This window comes from Cololabis saira, chromosome 2 (assembly GCF_033807715.1).
Source record: "Cololabis saira isolate AMF1-May2022 chromosome 2, fColSai1.1, whole genome shotgun sequence".
Classification (NCBI taxonomy): Eukaryota; Metazoa; Chordata; class Actinopteri; order Beloniformes; family Belonidae; genus Cololabis; species Cololabis saira.
The window spans coordinates 1,792,050-1,807,197 of NC_084588.1; the positions used below are offsets into that span (position 1 = coordinate 1,792,050).

General features: G+C 44.2%; 1 protein-coding gene across 1 annotated transcript in view; it reads left to right on the forward strand.

Moving 5' to 3' along the window:
- Positions 1-15,148, forward strand: part of lrrk1 (leucine-rich repeat kinase 1) — a 163,258-nt gene that overhangs the window by 120,888 nt on the left and 27,222 nt on the right. Inside the window, 2 exon segments of the mRNA XM_061735983.1 lie at positions 12,263-12,380; positions 13,207-13,323. Coding sequence (XP_061591967.1) covers positions 12,263-12,380; positions 13,207-13,323 — 235 coding nt within the window.

The following is a 15,148-nucleotide window of genomic DNA, read 5'->3' on the forward strand; positions in this document are numbered from 1 at the left end:
CAATTCAACACAAGGTCATTCAAAGTGCAAGACACAATTAAACAGTAAATAACAAATAAAATGATAAGAAAAGAGGTAAAATAATAAGAAGCCCAAGTTGTTAAAAAGTAAGGGCAGTACAGTACAGCAGGTACATCTCATTCTTAAATGGCAAGAATTACGTTTCTATACGGTCAAAACGTACAAAGACCGGGTCAAATACAGGATTACAAAGTAATCTTTGCCGATTCGTGTGGTGAACCAAACCAATTTGACAATTCTATGTCACAATGCATTCAGGGCTTATCCATAACTTTGCGCAGTTTTCAAAAAGTATTTAATTTAAGTGTATGCTTAAATAACAAATAAAATTAAATAAAATAATAAGAAAAGAGGTAAAATAATAAAAAGCACAAGTTGTTAAAAAATAAGGGCAGTAGAGTCCAGCAGGTAAGTATTTAATTTAGGAGTAAGCTTCAGTAAACAGTAATGTTTTTAGTCCTGATTTAAAATAGCTGACAGTTGGAGCAGACCGCAGGTCTACAGGAAGTTTGTTCCACCGGTGAGGAGCAGAATAACTGAACGCTGCCTCACCTTGCTTGGTTCCGGTTCTGGAACCACAACAAACCAGATCCAGATGAACCTCAGGGGTCTGGGAGCTTCATAGGAACTAACAGGTCCAGATGAACCTCAGGGGTCTGGGAGCTTCATAGGAACTAACAGATCCAGATGAACCTCAGGGGTCTGGGAGCTTCATAGGAACTAACAGATCCAGATGAACCTCAGGGGTCTGGGAGCTTCATAGGAACCAACAGATCCAGATGAACCTCAGGGGTCTGGGAGCTTCATAGGAACTAACAGATCCAGATGAACCTCAGGGGTCTGGGAGCTTCATAGGAACTAACAGATCCAGATGAACCTCAGGGGTCTGGGAGCTTCATAGGAACTAACAGATCCAGCATGGATTTTGGTCCAAGACCATTCAGGTCTTTGTAGACCAGCAGTAAGATTTTAAACTCTATCCTTTGACTAACTGGAAGCCAGTGTAGTGATTTCATGACCGGTGTAATGTGGTCCAGTTTCCTGGTGTAATGTGGTCCAGTTTCCTGGTGTAATGTGGTCCAGTTTCCTGGTGTAATGTGGTCCAGTTTCCTGGTGTAATATGTTCCAGTTTCCTGGTGTAATATGGTCCAGTTTCCTGGTGTAATGTGGTCCAGTTTCCTGGTGTAATGTGGTCCAGTTTCCTGGTGTAATGTGGTCCAGTTTCCTGGTGTAATATGGTCCAGTTTCCTGGTGTAATATGTTCCAGTTTCCTGGTGTAATATGGTCCAGTTTCCTGGTGTAATGTGGTCCAGTTTCCTGGTGTAATGTGGTCCAGTTTCCTGGTGTAATATGGTCCAGTTTCCTGGTGTAATATGGTCCAGTTTCCTGGTGTAATATGGTCCAGTTTCCTGGTGTAATATGGTCCAGTTTCCTGGTGTAATATGGTCCAGTTTCCTGGTGTAATGTGGTCCAGTTTCCTGGTGTAATGTGGTCCAGTTTCCTGGTGTAATATGGTCCAGTTTCCTGGTGTAATATGGTCCAGTTTCCTGGTGTAATGTGGTCCAGTTTCCTGGTGTAATGTGGTCCAGTTTCCTGGTGTAATATGGTCCAGTTTCCTGGTGTAATATGGTCCAGTTTCCTGGTGTAATGTGGTCCAGTTTCCTGGTGTAATATGGTCCAGTTTCCTGGTGTAATGTGGTCCAGTTTCCTGGTGTAATGTGGTCCAGTTTCCTGGTGTAATATGGTCCAGTTTCCTGGTGTAATATGGTCCAGTTTCCTGGTGTAATATGTTCCAGTTTCCTGGTGTAATATGGTCCAGTTTCCTGGTGTAATATGGTCCAGTTTCCTGGTGTAATGTGGTCCAGTTTCCTGGTGTAATGTGGTCCAGTTTCCTGGTGTAATATGGTCCAGTTTCCTGGTGTAATATGGTCCAGTTTCCTGGTGTAATATGGTCCAGTTTCCTGGTGTAATGTGGACCAGTTTCCTGGTGTAATATGGTCCAGTTTCCTGGTGTAATATGGTCCAGTTTCCTGGTGTAATGTGGTCCAGTTTCCTGGTGTAATATGGTCCAGTTTCCTGGTGTAATGTGGTCCAGTTTCCTGGTGTAATATGGTCCAGTTTCCTGGTGTAATGTGGTCCAGTTTCCTGGTGTAATGTGGTCCAGTTTCCTGGTGTAATATGGTCCAGTTTCCTGGTGTAATATGGTCCAGTTTCCTGGTGTAATGTGGTCCAGTTTCCTGGTGTAATGTGGTCCAGTTTCCTGGTGTAATGTGGTCCAGTTTCCTGGTGTAATATGGTCCAGTTTCCTGGTGTAATGTGGTCCAGTTTCCTGGTGTAATATGGTCCAGTTTCCTGGTGTAATATGGTCCAGTTTCCTGGTGTAATGTGGTCCAGTTTCCTGGTGTAATGTGGTCCAGTTTCCTGGTGTAATATGGTCCAGTTTCCTGGTGTAATGTGGTCCAGTTTCCTGGTGTAATATGGTCCAGTTTCCTGGTGTAATATGGTCCAGTTTTCTGGTGTAATATGGTCCAGTTTCCTGGTGTAATATGGTCCAGTTTCCTGGTGTAATGTGGTCCAGTTTCCTGGTGTAATATGGTCCAGTTTTCCTGGTGTAATATGGTCCAGTTTCCTGGTGTAATGTGGTCCAGTTTCCTGGTGTAATGTGGTCCAGTTTCCTGGTGTAATATGGTCCAGTTTCCTGGTGTAATATGGTCCAGTTTTCCTGGTGTAATATGGTCCAGTTTCCTGGTGTAATATGTGGTCCAGTTTCCTGGTGTAATATGGTCCAGTTTCCTGGTGTAATATGGTCAAGTTTCCTGGTGTAATGTGGTCCAGTTTCCTGGTGTAATATGGTCCAGTTTCCTGGTGTAATGTGGTCCAGTTTCCTGGTGTAATATGGTCCAGTTTCCTGGTGTAATATGGTCCAGTTTCCTGGTGTAATATGGTCCAGTTTCCTGGTGTAATGTGGTCCAGTTTCCTGGTGTAATGTGGTCCAGTTTCCTGGTGTAATGTGGTCCAGTTTCCTGGTGTAATATGGTCCAGTTTCCTGGTGTAATATGGTCCAGTTTCCTGGTGTAATATGGTCCAGTTTCCTGGTGTAATACGGTCCAGTTTCCTGGTGTAATACGGTCCAGTTTCCTGGTGTAATATGGTCCAGTTTCCTGGTGTAATATGGTCCAGTTTCCTGGTGTAATATGGTCCAGTTTCCTGGTGTAATATGGTCCAGTTTCCTGGTGTAATATGGTCCAGTTTCCTGGTGTAATATGGTCCAGTTTCCTGGTGTAATGTGGTCCAGTTTCCTGGTGTAATGTGGTCCAGTTTCCTGGTGTAATGTGGTCCAGTTTCCTGGTGTAATATGGTCCAGTTTCCTGGTGTAATATGGTCCAGTTTCCTGGTGTAATGTGGTCCAGTTTCCTGGTGTAATGTGGTCCAGTTTCCTGGTGTAATGTGGTCCAGTTTCCTGGTGTAATATGGTCCAGTTTCCTGGTGTAATATGGTCCAGTTTCCTGGTGTAATATGGTCCAGTTTCCTGGTGTAATATGGTCCAGTTTCCTGGTGTAATGTGGTCCAGTTTCCTGGTGTAATATGGTCCAGTTTCCTGGTGTAATATGGTCCAGTTTCCTGGTGTAATGTGGTCCAGTTTCCTGGTGTAATGTGGTCCAGTTTCCTGGTGTAATGTGGTCCAGTTTCCTGGTGTAATATGGTCCAGTTTCCTGGTGTAATATGGTCCAGTTTCCTGGTGTAATATGGTCCAGTTTCCTGGTGTAATACGGTCCAGTTTCCTGGTGTAATACGGTCCAGTTTCCTGGTGTAATATGGTCCAGTTTCCTGGTGTAATACGGTCCAGTTTCCTGGTGTAATATGGTCCAGTTTCCTGGTGTAATATGGTCCAGTTTCCTGGTGTAATATGGTCCAGTTTCCTGGTGTAATATGGTCCAGTTTCCTGGTGTAATGTGGTCCAGTTTCCTGGTGTAATGTGGTCCAGTTTCCTGGTGTAATGTGGTCCAGTTTCCTGGTGTAATATGGTCCAGTTTCCTGGTGTAATATGGTCCAGTTTCCTGGTGTAATATGGTCCAGTTTCCTGGTGTAATGTGGTCCAGTTTCCTGGTGTAATGTGGTCCAGTTTCCTGGTGTAATATGGTCCAGTTTCCTGGTGTAATATGGTCCAGTTTCCTGGTGTAATATGGTCCAGTTTCCTGGTGTAATATGGTCCAGTTTCCTGGTGTAATGTGGTCCAGTTTCCTGGTGTAATATGGTCCAGTTTCCTGGTGTAATATGGTCCAGTTTCCTGGTGTAATGTGGTCCAGTTTCCTGGTGTAATGTGGTCCAGTTTCCTGGTGTAATGTGGTCCAGTTTCCTGGTGTAATATGGTCCAGTTTCCTGGTGTAATATGGTCCAGTTTCCTGGTGTAATACGGTCCAGTTTCCTGGTGCAATACGGTCCAGTTTCCTGGTGTAATATGGTCCAGTTTCCTGGTGTAATATGGTCCAGTTTCCTGGTGTAATATGGTCCAGTTTCCTGGTGTAATATGGTCCAGTTTCCTGGTGTAATGTGGTCCAGTTTCCTGGTGTAATGTGGTCCAGTTTCCTGGTGTAATGTGGTCCAGTTTCCTGGTGTAATATGGTCCAGTTTCCTGGTGTAATATGGTCCAGTTTCCTGGTGTAATATGGTCCAGTTTCCTGGTGTAATACGGTCCAGTTTCCTGGTGTAATACGGTCCAGTTTCCTGGTGTAATATGGTCCAGTTTCCTGGTGTAATATGGTCCAGTTTCCTGGTGTAATATGGTCCAGTTTCCTGGTGTAATATGGTCCAGTTTCCTGGTGTAATATGGTCCAGTTTCCTGGTGTAATATGGTCCAGTTTCCTGGTGTAATGTGGTCCAGTTTCCTGGTGTAATGTGGTCCAGTTTCCTGGTGTAATGTGGTCCAGTTTCCTGGTGTAATATGGTCCAGTTTCCTGGTGTAATATGGTCCAGTTTCCTGGTGTAATGTGGTCCAGTTTCCTGGTGTAATGTGGTCCAGTTTCCTGGTGTAATGTGGTCCAGTTTCCTGGTGTAATATGGTCCAGTTTCCTGGTGTAATATGGTCCAGTTTCCTGGTGTAATATGGTCCAGTTTCCTGGTGTAATATGGTCCAGTTTCCTGGTGTAATGTGGTCCAGTTTCCTGGTGTAATATGGTCCAGTTTCCTGGTGTAATATGGTCCAGTTTCCTGGTGTAATGTGGTCCAGTTTCCTGGTGTAATGTGGTCCAGTTTCCTGGTGTAATGTGGTCCAGTTTCCTGGTGTAATATGGTCCAGTTTCCTGGTGTAATATGGTCCAGTTTCCTGGTGTAATATGGTCCAGTTTCCTGGTGTAATACGGTCCAGTTTCCTGGTGTAATACGGTCCAGTTTCCTGGTGTAATATGGTCCAGTTTCCTGGTGTAATACGGTCCAGTTTCCTGGTGTAATATGGTCCAGTTTCCTGGTGTAATATGGTCCAGTTTCCTGGTGTAATATGGTCCAGTTTCCTGGTGTAATATGGTCCAGTTTCCTGGTGTAATGTGGTCCAGTTTCCTGGTGTAATGTGGTCCAGTTTCCTGGTGTAATGTGGTCCAGTTTCCTGGTGTAATATGGTCCAGTTTCCTGGTGTAATATGGTCCAGTTTCCTGGTGTAATATGGTCCAGTTTCCTGGTGTAATGTGGTCCAGTTTCCTGGTGTAATGTGGTCCAGTTTCCTGGTGTAATATGGTCCAGTTTCCTGGTGTAATATGGTCCAGTTTCCTGGTGTAATATGGTCCAGTTTCCTGGTGTAATATGGTCCAGTTTCCTGGTGTAATGTGGTCCAGTTTCCTGGTGTAATATGGTCCAGTTTCCTGGTGTAATATGGTCCAGTTTCCTGGTGTAATGTGGTCCAGTTTCCTGGTGTAATGTGGTCCAGTTTCCTGGTGTAATGTGGTCCAGTTTCCTGGTGTAATATGGTCCAGTTTCCTGGTGTAATATGGTCCAGTTTCCTGGTGTAATACGGTCCAGTTTCCTGGTGCAATACGGTCCAGTTTCCTGGTGTAATATGGTCCAGTTTCCTGGTGTAATGTGGTCCAGTTTCCTGGTGTAATGTGGTCCAGTTTCCTGGTATAATGTGGTCCAGTTTCCTGGTGTAATATGGTCCAGTTTCCTGGTGTAATATGGTCCAGTTTCCTGGTGTAATATGGTCCAGTTTCCTGGTGTAATATGGTCCAGTTTCCTGGTGTAATATGGTCCAGTTTCCTGGTGTAATATGGTCCAGTTTCCTGGTGTAATGTGGTCCAGTTTCCTGGTGTAATGTGGTCCAGTTTCCTGGTGTAATGTGGTCCAGTTTCCTGGTGTAATATGGTCCAGTTTCCTGGTGTAATATGGTCCAGTTTCCTGGTGTAATACGGTCCAGTTTCCTGGTGTAATACGGTCCAGTTTCCTGGTGTAATATGGTCCAGTTTCCTGGTGTAATATGGTCCAGTTTCCTGGTGTAATATGGTCCAGTTTCCTGGTGTAATATGGTCCAGTTTCCTGGTGTAATATGGTCCAGTTTCCTGATGTAATATGGTCCAGTTTCCTGGTGTAATATGGTCCAGTTTCCTGGTGTAATGTGGTCCAGTTTCCTGGTGTAATGTGGTCCAGTTTCCTGGTGTAATGTGGTCCAGTTTCCTGGTGTAATGTGGTCCAGTTTCCTGGTGTAATATGGTCCAGTTTCCTGGTGTAATATGGTCCAGTTTCCTGGTGTAATATGGTCCAGTTTCCTGGTGGAACATGGTCCAGTTTCCTGGTGTAATATGGTCCAGTTTCCTGGTGGAACATGGTCCAGTTTCCTGGTGTAATATGGTCCAGTTTCCTGGTGTAATATGGTCCAGTTTCCTGGTGGAACATGGTCCAGTTTCCTGGTGTAATATGGTCCAGTTTCCTGGTGCAATATGGTCCAGTTTCCTGGTGTAATGTGGTCCAGTTTCCTGGTGTAATATGGTCCAGTTTCCTTGTGTAATATGGTCCAGTTTCCTGGTGTAATATGGTCCAGTTTCCTGGTGTAATATGGTCCAGTTTCCTGGTGTAATGTGGTCCAGTTTCCTGGTGTAATGTGGTCCAGTTTCCGGGTGTAATATGGTCCAGTTTCCTGGTGTAATATGGTCCAGTTTCCTGGTGTAATATGGTCCAGTTTCCTGGTGTAATGTGGTCCAGTTTCCTGGTGTAATATGGTCCAGTTTCCTGGTGTAATATGGTCCAGTTTCCTGGTGTAATATGGTCCAGTTTCCTGGTGTAATGTGGTCCAGTTTCCTGGTGTAATATGTGGTCCAGTTTCCTGGTGTAATATGGTCCAGTTTCCTGGTGTAATGTGGTCCAGTTTCCTGGTGTAATATGTGGTCCAGTTTCCTGGTGTAATATGGTCCAGTTTCCTGGTGTAATATGGTCCAGTTTCCTGGTGTAATGTGGTCCAGTTTCCTGGTGTAATATGTGGTCCAGTTTCCTGGTGTAATATGGTCCAGTTTCCTGGTGTAATGTGGTCCAGTTTCCTGGTGTAATATGTGGTCCAGTTTCCTGGTGTAATGTGGTCCAGTTTCCTGGTGTAATGTGGTCCAGTTTCCTGGTGTAATATGTGGTCCAGTTTCCTGGTGTAATATGGTCCAGTTTCCTGGTGTAATATGGTCCAGTTTCCTGGTGTAATGTGGTCCAGTTTCCTGGTGTAATATGTGGTCCAGTTTCCTGGTGTAATGTGGTCCAGTTTCCTGGTGTAATATGTGGTCCAGTTTCCTGGTGTAATATGGTCCAGTTTCCTGGTGTAATATGGTCCAGTTTCCTGGTGTAATGTGGTCCAGTTTCCTGGTGTAATATGGTCCAGTTTCCTGGTGTAATGTGGTCCAGTTTCCGGGTGTAATATGGTCCAGTTTCCTGGTGTAATGTGGTCCATTTTCCTGGTGTAATATGGTCCAGTTTCCTGGTGTAATATGGTCCAGTTTCCTGGTGTAATGTGGTCCAGTTTCCTGGTGTAATATGGTCCAGTTTCCTGGTGTAATGTGGTCCAGTTTCCTGGTGTAATGTGGTCCAGTTTCCTGGTGTAATATGGTCCAGTTTCCTGGTGTAATATGGTCCAGTTTCCTGGTGTAATGTGGTCCAGTTTCCTGGTGTAATGTGGTCCAGTTTCCTGGTGTAATATGGTCCAGTTTCCTGGTGTAATATGGTCCAGTTTCCTGGTGTAATATGGTCCAGTTTCCTGGTGTAATGTGGTCCAGTTTCCTGGTGTAATGTGGTCCAGTTTCCGGGTGTAATGTGGTCCAGTTTCCGGGTGTAATGTGGTCCAGTTTCCTGGTGTAATATGGTCCAGTTTCCTGGTGTAATATGGTCCAGTTTCCTGGTGTAATATGGTCCAGTTTCCTGGTGTAATACGGTCCAGTTTCCTGGTGTAATGTGGTCCAGTTTCCTGGTGTAATATGGTCCAGTTTCCTGGTGTAATACGGTCCAGTTTCCTGGTGGAACATGGTCCAGTTTCCTGGTGTAATATGGTCCAGTTTCCTGGTGTAATATGGTCCAGTTTCCTGGTGTAATATGGTTCAGTTTCCTGGTGTAATGTGGTCCAGTTTCCTGGTGTAATATGGTCCAGTTTCCTGGTGTAATATGGTCCAGTTTCCTGGTGTAATGTGGTCCAGTTTCCTGGTGTAATGTGGTCCAGTTTCCTGGTGTAATGTGGTCCAGTTTCCTGGTGTAATATGGTCCAGTTTCCTGGTGTAATATGGTCCAGTTTCCTGGTGTAATGTGGTCCAGTTTCCTGGTGTAATATGGTCCAGTTTCCTGGTGTAATGTGGTCCAGTTTCCTGGTGTAATATGGTCCAGTTTCCTGGTGTAATATGGTCCAGTTTCCTGGTGGAACATGGTCCAGTTTCCTGGTGTAACGTGGTCCAGTTTCCTGGTGTAATGTGGTCCAGTTTCCTGGTGTAATATGGTCCAGTTTCCTGGTGTAATATGGTCCAGTTTCCTGGTGTAATATGGTCCAGTTTCCTGGTGTAATATGGTCCAGTTTCCTGGTGTAATATGGTCCAGTTTCCTGGTGTAATATGGTCCAGTTTCCTGGTGTAATGTGGTCCAGTTTCCTGGTGTAATGTGGTCCAGTTTCCTGGTGTAATGTGGTCCAGTTTCCTGGTGTAATGTGGTCCAGTTTCCTGGTGTAATATGGTCCAGTTTCCTGGTGTAATATGGTCCAGTTTCCTGGTGTAACATGGTCCAGTTTGCACCCGTTGCACCCCTAGTTTGCACGTCACTCCGTTGTAACGTGGGTGGACGAATGATGCGTTCACTGGTTCTTGGTAAACAGTGGACTTTCAGGAGAGCAGCTGACGGATGGCTCATCTGCTGATGCTGATCGGAGATGAGGTTTGGTCCCGTTTAGGACCGTAGACGATTCCCTTGCGGTGAAGAAAGTCGTAGAGAGTGAGATTTGGGAATCCACTGCTATTTAACAACGAGTGGAGCACTCTTCACGTCTGATGGGGGACCCTGCTGTAAATCGGGGTCACTGACCAGTGCATCGTCCGCGCGTTACTTTCACACTACCCCCCCCGAAGGGCCATAAACTGCAAAGCCTGCTTGGCTTTGGAGTCATTCCTTAATTTCCTTTGTTTTAAGACCATACGGTCAACGTTAAGACGATGTGGTCTTAAAATCGAGGCTGGTCTCAGAGTTAGGCCTCAGAATTGAAATGAAGTCTTCCATCTTCAACACAAGACTGTGGCCCAACACTGGGTCCTCCTGGCCCAAGCCCACCTCTGTAACTGCCCTGCTGTGTTTGGTATCACCAATTCTATCCATGTGTGAGCATTTTTAAGTGAACTGAAAGAAGGCTCACCTGTACATCCCTCTGCCTGTTCCCAGCCGTCAGTTGTGCACGGCCAAATTTGCTCCCCAGGGGTCTGTGAACTATTTGTTGGTTTCCAGGAGGGAAAGGAAAATGGCTCAAGTAGGAGTTACGTCCGTGTGAGAGGGATTTAGTTAGTAATTTAGTGCCTGATAATGGTGCCTGATAGCAGAACTCCCAACAGCAGAACAGTTGGAGTTCTATTGTAGGTGTAGGTTGTGATTCTTGAAAGCAAGCCAGGTCCGGTTCAGAATAGCAACCACAGGAGAGAGGCTAGAGGGTGGTATCTGCATGGATAAGACACAATCTGTCAGATAGAGAAGGAGTGATTGAATGGGGACCGGGGCAGGCGACGCTGATAAGGCTGATAAGCTGGCAGGCAGCAAGGCAGTCAGGAAATCCAAATATGGGCAGGGAACTGCTAACAAGACAGCACCAACAGGGCCACGACCAACTGCACTGGATGTTAAATCATGTCCAACCATCATGCAGTGACCAGTGAGTCCTTTAGCAAATAAGTTACTATTCCCAAATGGTCTAGATGTTACTGCGGTCAGAAGTTAGCACATGCCCTCAGTTTCAAGAAATGCAGCTACTTAACTCACTCTCAAATACCTGTACGAGTTAAAAATATCATAAAGACAACAAATTAAAACTAAATTCATCCAGTCAAGTTCTGCAAGCTCTCCTCCTCTCCGTTTTACTAAGCAGTCTTTTGAAATTTAATAGATAGTAGCGTCGACATTGTTCATATTGTTAGCGCTCATTTTACGTATTTGGGTCAATCTTTAACCTGATTCAATACAGAGATTCATTTTCCACTAACTCTGCTACATTAGCTTTGCTGTTTACATTTGATGAGAGATGATGCTCTAAATGTGTTTAGTTACAGTAAGTCATTTATCCAAGGACTTGGTGCATTTATACATATGTTCTTCTTAAAGTGATCCTATTCCACAAAGATCTTTTTCATTCAGGGCAAGAAATGTAGCCAAGATCAGTATTAAGCTTCTTACTCAAATCGTCACTCTTTACTAAATTAACATTGCTTCACTAACACTGTATCCCAAAAGCAATTAGGGTTAGAGGTAACCTTATTTTAACTTAGGGCCAATCCCAATACACCCCCTACTTTCTACCACTAGCCCTCCCTCACTACCACTACCCCTAAAAAATAAGCCACACATTTTAGAGCACTTGTAATGTTCCCAGGGCCCAGTCCCAATACATCCCCTACTTTTCTTCCCCTACTCCTACTTTTCAGCACCACCCCTAAATTTTGCTGGTACGTCAGTGCGTGGTTTACGTTCGGGTACGTAAGCGACTGCGTAGTTACGTTTGCACATACGTCACACCATATCAGGAAGCCCAGAGCTAAAAGCTGTTTTAATTTCAGCTGTAGCGCTGTTAATATGCCACTTTATTAAGTTTTAATATTTTTTCAGGCGTAAAAGTAACTGTTAAGATCCCCAACCTGGACTCAGTTTATCCAAACAACGCCTGTTAAGAAATTTGCTCCGAAATTTTTGGGTTGAGAACTCGGGAGCTGATTTATGGTTCTGCATTAAATCGACGCAGAGCCTACGGCGTAGGGTACGGCGTAGGGTACGGCGTAGGGTACGCCGTAGGGTACGGCGTAGGGTACGCCGTAGGGTACGCCTTAGGGTACGCCGTAGGGTACGCCGTACGGCGCGCGTCGCCGCGTAACCTACGCCGTACCCTACGCCGTAGGCTCTGCGTTGGTGTAACGCAGAACCATAAATCAGCCTTTATTCTGTTGAGGTTTGAAAAGACTTCGCAACAACGGGCAAGCGAGTGATTATGTACATTCACTGAGTGAATATTATGAAAGTAAAATATATATTTCTCGCTAGAAATGTAATCAAAATGCATTTTTATGCAGAAACTAACTCAAAATATTGATTTAATTCACTAAAAAATAAGAAATGTCCGCAATGTTTTTTTTTTTTTATTCAGCCTGCAAATGATGACGTAAAGCATTCTGGGAATTTTTTCTGGCCCTCGTCAGCTGGTGTGCATCTGAAAACCCTCGATCCGTAAGGACAGATTCATATCCACTACCCCTAAATAAGCACAGTCCCCCTAGATGCAAAGAGGAATTGGGACACCACTACCCTCACGGGAACGCGCAAAATTTAGGGGTAGTGCTGAAAAGTAGAGGTAGTGTGGGGATTGGGACAGGGCCATAATCTGGAGCCAGTTCTTTATCAGTTGATATCAGCTTAAAGCAAATACTCCAGTGACCTGTGTTCAAACAAATCTTTGTTGGCATATGTTTTTGATATCTTATCAGTCTTTCTGTTTGTTATTCGTATTTATTTCACCAAAAAAGTGTTGTTCCAAGTGACCCCAGCAGTGAACTCTGCCGTGTAGGAACTACAGTGTCGTCAACGTGGAGAAGGGCCAGATGGACGTGAAGAGGATGCCGTGTCCAGGCCGGAGGATCAGCTGCCAGATGAAGATGCAGAACTCTCTGTGGATCGCCACTGAGGTACCGACCCATGTGCAGAATAACACAATTATTTCCCACGTAACTATATGGGATGTAGCCATCCCCCCCTGAAATAAAAACGGTCCAAATCATCCCCCCCCCCCTGTAAAACTGCCATCCCCCCTTTCCATCCCTTATGTCATTTCATCAATGAATGTGGTTTTACTGCTATTTCAACATTTAGAGTCATCACCAGAAAAATAACACCAGAAAAATAACTTATTTCATAATCTTCACCTGTTTCAAGTAAATTTTCACTTGAAATAAGTAGAAAAATCTGCCAGTGGGACAAGATTTATCTTCTCATTACAAGCAAAACAAATCTTGTTCCACTGGTAGATTTTTCTATTTATTTCAAGTGAAAATCTACTTGAAACAGGTGAAAATTGTTGTTTTTTCCAGTGATGAGTCTTGTTTTAAGTGTAATGAGATGTTTTTACTAAAATTAGACATTTTAACTAGAAATAAGACAAATATTCTTGTTAAGATTGTGAGTTTTTGCAGTGATCCATTTTACTTATCCTGTGAAGGACAGAGTCATATTGATAAGTTCAGAAAAGTGTTTTTTATTGTTGTGTTTTGATGTATTTGATGTAAGCCCAGTGGATATTTAAAGCTTACAGAAGGCTGCATTTAACTGCTGCTATGTCATTCCTGCAGTATTTCTGCAGGTGTTTTGGTCACTGCTATTATTTGTAATATATTATATTATTTGTAATCAGCACAAATTATCTGTCCCCATATGATAACATCCACCATCCCCCCTGATTTTTTTTTACAACTGGTGTACTGGATGCAGCTAAATGGTTGTGTGATTGTTCATTAGGAGCAGGAGGTTTTCATCTACAGTCTGAAGGACATGTGTCCCCTCAGCCAACCCCAGAGACGCTTCTCCTGCCCAGCGATCATCACCTGCTTGTTCCATGTTCCAGCAGGAGAACAGGTCAGCTCACATTTCAGCCAACGTTAAGACGTTGAAACGCTACCAGGGATGGATTAAATGAAACAGAAGTCGTCTCAAGGTCTAACCTTCATTGAATGATTCTCTCAGCGTTTGCTGACTAACTACGATCAAATCAAATCAAACGTTATTTATAGAGCACTTTTTTCCCCCACAATGTCTTTATTTGAGTTTTATAGCAGCACAAGATAATCACAGTACAAACAATCATGACATGTAAAGCCTAGCCATGTCCGTATGTCATTTCTTATAGATTAGCTGCCAAATATAGCAAAAACACAGATTAAAACAAAACAATCACAATAAAAACACAGAATGAATAATATGCTTCTCTTGTTATTAGACTTAAAATTAACAGAAAAAAAAAAAAATATATATATATAAGGATAATAATAATAATAATTTATAGCGAAAAAAGACATTGACATTCACAATTTTGGAAATTGCCATACCCACAGTTAGTGAGTAGGCCAGTTTGAACAGGTGGAGCAGGGTTTTGAAGTCAATGTGAAATGTGGCAGGAAGCCAGTGGAGTTGCTGGAGAACAGGAGTGATATGATTGATGGATGGAGTTCTGGAGACAATATGAGGCTGAGTTCTGGAGCAGCTGCAGCATCTGGATGGACGGAAGAGGAGGGAGTTGCAGGAATCCAGGCGGGATGTGAGAAGAGTGGGGACCAGGATAGCAGCGCTGTCGGAAGTGAGGGACGGACGGAGGCGGTTAATATTGCTGACCGGGTAACATTATTAATGTGGGTTTGGAACGACAACGAGCTATCAAGGACGACATCCAGGCTCTTAACCGTAGGGGAGGGGGAAACAGAGGAGTCGTCAATGGAGATGGTGAAACTGGGGGTGCTATGGAGAGTAGATCTTGAACCAACAAAGAGGACCAGGATTTGATTTCCTGTTTTATCCAGAGATAAAGCGAGGGGGGCGGGAAGGTAGAGTTGGGTTTAGAGCTGGGTGTCGTCTGCGTAACAATGGAAGTGGATTTTTTATTTTCGGAAAATATGACCAAGAGGAAGGAGATAGATGATAAATAGGATGGGGCCGAGGACAGAGCCTTGGGGAACACCAGAGGAAACGGGGAGAGGGTTGGGATTTGAATGTCTTTAGCTGGATCAACTGAGTACGGCCAGAGAGGTATGGGGCCAATCCCAATACACCCCTACTTTCTACCACTACCCCTAAAAAAGAAGCCACAGATTTTAGGGCCCTTGTAATCTTCCCAGGGCCCTGTCCCAATACTCCCCCTACTCCTACTTTCAGCACTATCCCTAAATTTAGCTTGCTACGTCACTGCGTGGTTTACGTTCGGGTACGTAAGCGACTGCGTAGTTACGTTTGCACATACGTCACACCATATCAGGAAGCTGAGAGCTAAAAGCTGTTTTAATTTCCGCTGTAGCGCTGTTAATATGCCACTTTATTGAGTTTTAATATTTTTTCAGGCGTAAAAGTAACGTTAAGATCCCCAACCTGGGCTCAGTTTACCCAAATAACGACTGTTAAGAAATTTGCTCCGAAAATTTCGAGTACAGCTGGCTGACGGCTCGGGAGCTGATTTATGGTTCCGCGTTAAATCGACGCAGAGGCTACGGCGTAGGGTACGGCGTAGGGCGCGCGTCGCCGCGTAACCTACGCCGTAGGCTCTGCGTTGGTGTAACGCGGAACCATAAATCAGCCTTTATTCTGGCGAGATCTGAAAAGACTTTGCAACAACGGGCAAACAAGTGATTATGTACATTCACTGAGTGAATATTATGAAAGTAAAATATATATTTCTCGCTAGAAATGTAATCAA